We start from the raw sequence: 9,295 nt of genomic DNA on the forward strand, positions 1-9,295 counted from the left end.
GCCAGCCTGCCTCTGGGGTAGGCGAGAGAGTGGCATCGGCGTTTTTTAGCATAAGGGCTCTTATTCCTGTTTTTTCTAATTGTAAACACAGACTTTTTTTTCCTGGTGAAATGTTAAATGTATATGAAATTTATTCAGAGACAATGCATGAGCACATTCTTTTAATTGACTATCCCGGGTGCCTAACAGTTTTATGCAATCGTATGTTATTTAATTGTTTCCATACAATCTTGAATTGGTACATTTCTTTTGAAAATGCATGTTCCCTGTTCTGGTTAAGTGCATAAAACTGTTGAGGCACACGGGATGTGCAATTCGCAGGAATCTACTGCATGTGCAGTTTTCTTAAGAAATGTGATTACAGTTAACAGGAAGGTGCAATTACCACGTATGCAATTGATTGGAAATTCTCAAAAGTCTCAGATATCTTATAATGTTGTGGCCGGTAAAATAAATCTAAAGTCTGGAGAAATTCTATAGAATTCAGTGGCCACAGCGCCTCTGCCATCTTAGTGAAAGGGAAGGACTTGCACATTATGAATAAATCTTAGGGGGGGGGGGAATTCAAAACAGGAATAAAAAAAAGAAACTTTAGAAACTTCTCTAAAATGTACCTTTTAAAAAAAAAACATCTGCCCTTTTCTGATCTCCAAATTGCCCTGTGCAGAAAAGTAAAACTCTTAGATCGGGTGGGGAAACCGCTGATCTGCCCACACTGACTGCCATCTAGTGGTACGTTGCTCGAATTACACCAGGTGCTGGTTGCATAAAACAGTGCCAGCTATAATGGGGCTGGGGGTCAGTCGGGAATAGAACGCGCGGATTACCTAATGAAATTTTAGTCTTCTGGAAAAGACGGCAAATTGATACTTGTGAAATTGCTATGTAAAAGGGGAATGGATCCCATAACGGAATATTTTCACAATTCGACGAAAAAAGTTGTTTTTCAATGGGCCTTTCTTGTGAAACACCAAAACTAATGGGTTTTTCATTTGTTATTATTATTTAAACTGGCCACAGGTTTTTCAGGAAATGCCTTTTAAGCCGCAGGTGACTCATTTGAGTGCCGCAGCAACACGACTCTTAAATTTGGAGTTGAAACCTTCCAGGTTAACCCTTTTGTGTCAACGGAGTCCAACCCAACGAATGACCACCTGCTGTTATTTTTGTGAATAAATACGACAATATTCAGGGAAATCAAGGGGCTGTCTAGTTATGTAACAAAATATAACCACAGCAAGTGAGTGAGAATCTTCACAGCACCCTTCTACCCAGAGTAAAAGCACAGCAAAGCGTAATAAAGCACAACGCAAGCGCGGTAACGCATAAGCGCCATATAGCGAGGTGTGGAAAGCACGTTAACCCCTTAAGAACCAAATGCATTCTTTTATTTGATACATTACTTGTAGACTTAACTTTTTGCGGGTAACTAGACTAGCGTAAGTTATGATCACAATACAGTTAAAGAGGACAGTAAAATAACAGTTAAAAATGCTCCACAAAATTACAAATTAGCTTGTTGTCAAATGAGGACAGCGCGGCACTCCAGGGGGATAGAAAACTGAAAACTGTGTAAAGCGGGGTAAATGATGGCAAATGCCTAGTATAATGATAGTAAAAGCACGGTAAAAACAGCGAACACAGCCTGCAAAAAATACCAAGGTAAACTTGTATAAGGCGCATGCGTTAGTTGCTGGTAATATATTATTGAAATGTTGCGACAGCAGTATCTGATGTGAGCAGATCTCACTCCCCGTACGTTGTGCGACATGTTTGTTTGTGTGGGTTTTTTTTTTTTCCATTGTTTGTTTTCAGAGTGCAGTGACCCGCGGGGTGTTCGGTGAGTGTATAAAACCTGGACCGCGTCCCGCTCAGTCCAAACAGAAGCGGAAGACCAAGAAGAACAGACAACATGGTAAGCTCTGTTTCTCAATATACTAGACCAGGACCTTAACGGTAATTACCTGATGCTTTTAAGAATCTGCCCGTGTGCAACTTTGTCATAGTAAAAAAAACAACATAGCAAAGTGGAATATGCATAGTGGTAAAGCAAATGCAAGCTCTGTAAAGCGCAAGAGAGATATGGCATGCCGTTAACAAGCATGGAAATGCACTGTAAATTATGGTAAATTTATAATACATTAACCATTGGAAAACTGCAGAATTACTGTGCAAAATTACAGTGCAGATTACCACGTATATATATTATGACCAAGTTCAAAAGTTCCAAGCACAGTTTTTTTTTTTTTAACAGGGCTTGCTTACACGGGACAGGGGTTGCTAGCGAGTACAGCTTGCGATAATATCCAGTGCGCATTTTGCCACTGAATTGCCAAGTGTAACATGTTGACTCTGAAATGATTCCCGGAGTGTGATTGCAGGGAGCAGGGAAGCTTATTAACCCTTGTTTGCTCGAATGGTTTAACAAGCTTTTTTCAAATACTGTCCATAGGTCAAACAACAACAGAGAAATTTGCAGACACCCAGAGTACGGTAGAAAATCTTTGGAAAGAATAATAGCTAGGGAGTGGTTTATTCCTGTGCTCTTTTGTAGAAGTTCCTGGTGGGTTCCCTGCTCTTGTGCGCTGTCGTACACCTGGGTCAGTCTTACTGCTATAAGAAGGAGCTGAAAATAAAACCCGGTAAGTTGTAAAGGATGCTAAAAGCATAGCAAAGTGAGTTGAACCGAATGAGGAGAAGACTGTTCAGAAGACAGTCAACAGAAACCCAGAACTAGGGACATACAAAAAGGTTATTGTAGTGACATTTGAAACTACTTCTGTTGTATTGTATGGTAAAAGCATAGCAAAGTACATAGTGCAAGCATGGTAGAGCGTAGGTAAACATTGCACAGCACAGATAGGCATTGCAAGCCATCTTAAACTGTGGTAAATGTCGACTGAGCATTACTGTGCAAAAAAAAATATCAGGGTTATTTGATATGACAGCTTGCATTTCTCTCCAGGTGAAGCGCCTCCTACCCACTGTGTGGACACAGAGGACGGTACAAAACATACCTGGGGTTCGGAATGGAGGAACTCTAAATGCATGGACTGTACCTGCCATTCCTGCTGCACAGCGTAAGTCACTTCTGTTATTACCACGCTGCTGTTAATATCAACCCTATTTATCAGCCTTACAGCTGGGTTCCGTCCTTCTGAAAGACCAGCTTGCTTGCAGTGTCATCTTAAGCAACGTCTCTTTTAGAGAAAAGTAATAGATTTACTAAAGGGAACCAATGTTACAACCAAGGGAGGCAGACTGTTGTTGGAGGGGGGGGGGGGAGTTAATGGTTATGTCTTAACCACTGAGCAAAAGAGCCGAGCTCATGTGCATTCACGGTTATAGAGAGCTTTTAACCTCACCGTATCTCACCGTATCTCACTGCCGCCTGTTACAGTTACTCTCTGATAACCAACAAAAGACATGATTGACAGTTATTTTCAGGCCACAGCAATGTTATAAACTTCTGAGTTTTAAACATCGCCAGGATGTGATGACTTCTACACTACACAAAGTGTGTCTAAACATCAAGGGCAATACATTGGCTCTTCTTGTATTTCACACATGTATCTGTTCTTTAATATCACATGGGCAGTGTTAGAAAGTTTACAGTAGTTTATCTGGAAAGCACATTTATCCGAGGCGGCTTGCAGGTGTGTGTAACCCTCTTGTGACACCTCTAGGTATAGCACGCCTGTTCAATTCCCTCCCGACTGTATGATGGAGTTTGATCAGAAGAACTGCAGATACAGCGTGTTTAAGAAGAATGACCGTACCGTGTCCTGCCCGGTTTTTGGAGCTGTTGGGAAATAGGGCTATTCCTGCCGGGAGCCGCAGAAGAAAGACTGCAGAGTGCATTGGGCGTGCCATTCCTCTCCAGTCTGTATGTAGTCAATAAAGCATCAAACTCATTCAAACCTGGCCTTTATTGTATTCATATTATCTGGCAGTTTTATATATATATATATAATATATAATATATATCATATATAATATACTATATATATGATATATTAATAACGATCATATATGGATTATTTATCTGGTATGAATCTATCATCATAATATATATTTATCTAGTTTATGTACCAACGTCTTCAACAACCGTCTGTGTTAAGTTGATGCAGACAAACTGCGGACATTTTCAGTAGATATCTCCTTTTTTTTCGTAATTTGGAAATCAAAGGGTTACAATGTGTTTACAGCTAACAAGAATACAGCTGTCAAAATATGCCCAGTGAAACAGTGCCCAGTGATGGGCGATGCGAATAGATATGCCACAACGACAGGGCAATGACCAGAAGAACATGATCGCACGCTTGCCGTCTGCCTGACCTGTAGTTAAAGATTAACCTACAGCCGTAGCCAAAAGTTTCGCATCACCTAGAATTTTAGGATTGAGACATCTTGTTAAAACAAAAAAAAAATCGCACAGTGTAATAAATCACAGTAAAAGAACTGTAAAACATAGGCAAGCATAAAGACCAGAGAGGTATGGTAGAGCATATTTAAAAACATGCCATGGTAAATGAATTGCTTAACCAAGGGGAAACTTTAAAAACTGCTGAGGTAAACTTCAACAAGGGCTGTTACTCTTTTAGAACATAAAAAAAGTTTACGCGCAAGAGGAGGCTATATTTTGGGCAGCAGCTGGCTGATCTCTTTGTCAAGCCGGTTCTTAAAGGATCCCAGTGATTCTGCCTCAACAACATGACAGTCTCATCCCCTCCCCACTCTCTGCGAAGCAGTGTCTCCTTCCCTCTGGCCGAAGTCTATCTCCACAGTTTCTTCATCTGCTCCCGGTTCTCTTTAACTAGATCAACCCCTTTTAAGATGTAAAGACTTCAGTCACAGCCTCCCTTTGATTCTTCTTGGCTCCAGGTTATATTGTCTCACATCTTTCTATTCGTTTTGGTTATTCAGTCCCGGGACTCTCTCGGGCAGCTACAGAGAATGGTCACAAATCAACCTCTGCTTAATGTCTAGTATCTGGGTTTGAGGGTTCGGTTTGGATCACCCATTTATTTCGCTTGTGACCCGATCAGCCGGATTTAAACCCTGCCCTCCGGAGGTTTAAAGGTACGAGTGTTTATTGAATTAGTTGCCTCTGTAAACACACACCTCAATCGACAGTGCCCAGACACGCCTGTAAGAAAGAATGTTACTGTTTTTGCCAGAGGAGTGAAGTGTGCTCAGACACAGCCCAGCTCCTAGTCAGCTTTCAGACGATAATCTTTAAGGAAACGTTTTTAAATATGTCTGTCCTTTAAAAAAAAAAAAAAAAAAAATTGTAAATGTTGTTTCTTGAGGGAATAAAAACTCGACCCCATCACCGAACAGAAGCTGAAACAGAGAAGCCGCCGCGTCTTGCTGCTAAGAGAAATGGTAAGGACGGGCAGATCAATTTCGACTTCTAGCTTCAACTAGAATGCAGCTTTAAAATGGCTACAGGCATAAAATGCATTCTCTATACAACATGTGAAATTCAATGTGTGTGTTTGTGTTCTCACGGCCTGTGTGTTATTGGCAGGGAAAGACACCCAGGCACACAAATTGGGCAGTTTAAAGCGCATGTGCTCCCTTTTAATTATCAGACAATAAACACAACTAAACAAACAAGCACAACATCCAAATCAAACAGTTTAAAAAAAAATAATGATACACTTTTAAGATACCGCGGTTTTAGACCGAGCCGCCGCTTTCACATAATAAACACGGCTTCAAAAACTCTCCTAACCCTAGTGATATTTCTTCTCATATATATATATTGCTATATATAGCACACAAAATCCTCCCCTTCACCAACCTTAATCCTCGCCACTACTTCCAAACTAACAGGTGATCACCTATTTTATACACCTGTGTGGCTGAAGCCTACTTAATAATTTAATAATGTATTCAATTTTCAGCTCCAGCCACATTCCCGCGTGTTTTTGCAGGTTAACCCCCTCCCTGCCAGCCCAACACTCCCCACATACGCAGACCTGTGTACCGGCAGGGCTTCCCAGAGTCTGTATCCGTGCTCTGTGTGAATGCGTGTCTCTGTATGTCGGTGCTCTGCGTTTCTGTGTGTGACTGATCGGGCTAAGCCTCCCCATTCTTGTCTTGTGTAGAAGTTATTCCTGGCCTGTGCCGTGCTCCTGTGTGCTGCCCTTCACCTCAGCCAGTCGCAGTGCTTGGAGGGTCTCGCCAGCATGGAATTGTCCGCAGGTATGGTCCTTATGTTAGGGTTGTTAAACAAGGCCAATCTTCAATATGGTGTTCAGCATTATGAGAGGCGAGAAATGGCACAGTTTAAAGAGACACACTTGGCATGCTGAACTGTGGTGAATGCACAGTGTAACCTTACTGTCTCTGTGTATGAGGCTGCTGTATAACTGCGCTGTATCTCCTTCCAGATGGTCAGTATGTGGTTCCCACACACTGTACCGACCCCTTTGACAGCACCCCATACCCAATAGGTGCGGAGTGGAGGACTGGAGCCTGCATGAAGTGCTTGTGTGAGGGGGGCGGGTTCCGATGCTGTCCTGTTGAGTAAGCCTCATACTCTTCCCCCTCTGTCATTAGATTCGCTCTTTTTTTCCCCCCTGACCTAGATTAGAAGTAAGAAGTATTTTATGGTTGGTTGAACTGTGTTTCCCATAAGGTAAGGGCAAAAGAAACACAGCGTTTGAAAAGCTTTTCAGTTAAGTCCTAAGGGAGCGTTTTATAAACCCTCTTAAAAAAAAAATTGTTTGGGGGTAGGGGTGTTTGTTGGAATTCACTCATATTTTATATCATGAAGAACAAGAGTCTATGTTATCTTCTAATATTTATAATATAATAATCTTTATTTTTATATAGCGCAATTCATGCAGCACATCTCAAAGCCTTATACAATCTAAAAACACACCAACACATAATCATAAATAATCACACAGGCTATACATATTGAAACGCAGAAGCACAGAACGCATGTACTGTACAAATTCACAAAAGCAAATCTATCACACCTCATAGTGCTGTCCAGCATACTGGAGACAGAACATGGACGCAAAATTAGGACGTTAAAGGGAGTCTGCATGGGGTTTGGTACACATGGGGAAAATAAGAACACACCCGTTTATATTTTATAAAACACACACTGTGGTAGTTTCAATGAAAGGCAAAACTACTTCAACAGAAAATAATTCATTTTTTAGTCATATCTTGGAGGCGGAATTCCCATAGACCCTTGCACTGTACCTTGCTTTTTAATCTCGGCCTCTCCACCCCCAGTTTCTCCTTCCTGTCTTGAATCCATTCTCAATTGCCTCGACCCCCAGGGTGACGAGACCGCCGGGGGTCCCTGAAGACTGCGTGCTGCTGTTTGACGAGGAGAGCTGCGAGTTCAAGGCATTCAGTATCAATGACCCCTCAGAGTCCTGCCCTCTGTAAGTGGGTTGGAGGCTGGCAGTGACGCCAGAGACGCCTCCTTCGTGCACTGAGAGCTCTTACCCTGCCAACAATCAATAAACCTGGATTCAAAACCTGCCTGGGTTTTATTATATTACAGTCTTTGTAGATTGGTTGACTGATTCATGCATTAATGTTTCCACACTAGCGTAAGAACTATACCCAGTGTCATTCTCAGGGTTTTTTTTTTTTGTTGAGGTAGAGGTGAGCTGATAACCATGTAAGAAGTTTTTAATCAGCAGGTATTAAATAAGCCCATTCATTAATGTGTTGATTTCAAAACGAGACAAGCCGTCCTCCCCTCACCTTTACAACCAAGCACCAATCAATAGCGATCAAGTTCTGCAGAGAGCGTTTTAATTTAATTTTTCGTAAGTTTCCTCTCACCCAGATGGCTGGCATTTTTTTTTGCCGTACCGAGGGCCATGAACTGATAATGAAACTGGCAGCGCTGTAGTAAAAAGGCCCACGCGCCCCAGGTGAGAGAGATATTCGCGTAGAATTGGCTTTTAAAACTCGGGAGCTAATCGCCATTGATTGGTAATCGGTTGTAAAGGTGAGGGAAGGACGGCTTTTCTTATTTCACGTTAATGAATGGATTTATTTAATAGTTGCCGATAAATACTTCTTAAAAGCAATTCCGAGTGTCCGAGTGTCAGCAGAACCCGATTCTGCCGTTATTGTTTACCGTGATTCCAGCAACTACATTGGCCAGCGATTTCAACGACGTGGCTGCTTTTGAAAAGCATTACGGTGGGTATAGTTTCAGAGGGGCAGAGATTACTGCTTGCACCCCCCCCCTAGTGGACAGTTTAATAAGCAGTATGCACCTCGCTTGAAAAATTCAGCTGTTAGAGAAAATAGCCAAATGTACTTATGTACTTTTCTAGCTAGCGCTTGGCAAGCTGTTCGAGTTTGCAATTAGACTTTTTTTCTTACCCCTGAGAAGTACGGGCACAGTGCTCTCTCTTGCAGCTTGTGAGCGCACGGGCTGAGAAAGAAAGAAAGAAAGAAGATTTATTTTGGCCCGCGTGTCGTGTTTGTTTGTCTTTCGCCTTTGTTTGATAAACGTGCGCAAACCGCGCTTGAGCTTGGAGCGTCTGTCTCTTGAGTCTCTTTCCTGGGAGTAACCAGCCCGGGCCGGGACTCAACCCTGTCACAAGTGGTGTCTAAAGTGGGATAGCGCCCACTAGAGACAGAAGCTGCAGTTCAAGTGCTGTTTGCTCATATTTATTAGACAAAGACAAACAAACACATTACAAGGGCCAAAATGAAGATTGTAGGCTGGGCATTATTCACTACAAAGTTCCAACAGCTCAGTGTAAACACTTGCTAATTCCTTTCCACCACACAACTGATTTTCAGTCCTTATATAGAGGTGGCCATTCTCCAATTCACACTCAATTGCCTAATTGGAAAATGGCGACACATGTGGTTCTTGGCAGGGACAGATTTCTGCCAACCTTGCCCCCGCCCCCCTGCCCACACACTATTTACACCAGCAGGGCGTCTGCCTGCCACACCAACCTTAATTCAGATTAGGGTTTGGGCTTGGGCTTATTTCAATCTTTAGCTCGTGTTCAGATTCTCTCAGCTGGCCTTTCTGCACCTATGCCCGCATGCAAGTGCTGGAAAATGGATACAGAGGGCTATAGTTTTATGAAGACAGGCAAGAATCTATGAGGGGTTAAAAAGGGTTCCGCCTTTGTTCATCTGCACCAATACCAATAATTGTTAAATGAATCACTTCCTCTAAGGCAATTGTGCAATCTGGGAGCAGAAATGAATAAACAGCTCAGCTCTGAGTCCCGCCTCCCTACAAAGCTGTAGCCCTGCCCTGCATGAACTGGTTCCAGCA

At 42.4% G+C, this 9,295-nt stretch overlaps 1 protein-coding gene across 6 annotated transcripts; it reads left to right on the plus strand.

Moving 5' to 3' along the window:
* Window positions 1-1,790: 1,790 nt before the first annotated feature.
* On the plus strand, window positions 1,791-7,531 carry LOC121303124 (beta-microseminoprotein-like). Of its 6 annotated transcripts, XM_041233598.1 has the most exons (6): window positions 1,791-1,915; window positions 2,555-2,642; window positions 2,966-3,080; window positions 6,117-6,213; window positions 6,402-6,537; window positions 7,308-7,531. In XM_041233598.1, exons 3-6 carry the CDS (start codon window positions 3,045-3,047, stop codon window positions 7,417-7,419), a joined length of 381 nt encoding a protein of 126 aa, XP_041089532.1. In that variant the 5' UTR covers window positions 1,791-1,915; window positions 2,555-2,642; window positions 2,966-3,044; the 3' UTR covers window positions 7,420-7,531. The 6 variants fall into 6 exon arrangements, with proteins under 6 accessions (XP_041089532.1, XP_041089536.1, XP_041089535.1 ...); XM_041233602.1 differs by lacking the exon at window positions 6,402-6,537 and having other exon boundaries at window positions 1,807-1,915; XM_041233600.1 differs by lacking the exons at window positions 1,791-1,915; window positions 2,555-2,642; window positions 2,966-3,080 and adding exons at window positions 4,131-5,082; window positions 5,313-5,388.
* The last annotated feature ends 1,764 nt before the right edge of the window (window positions 7,532-9,295 follow it).

Source organism: Polyodon spathula, chromosome 31, assembly GCF_017654505.1.
Source record: "Polyodon spathula isolate WHYD16114869_AA chromosome 31, ASM1765450v1, whole genome shotgun sequence".
Lineage (NCBI taxonomy): Eukaryota > Metazoa > Chordata > Actinopteri > Acipenseriformes > Polyodontidae > Polyodon > Polyodon spathula.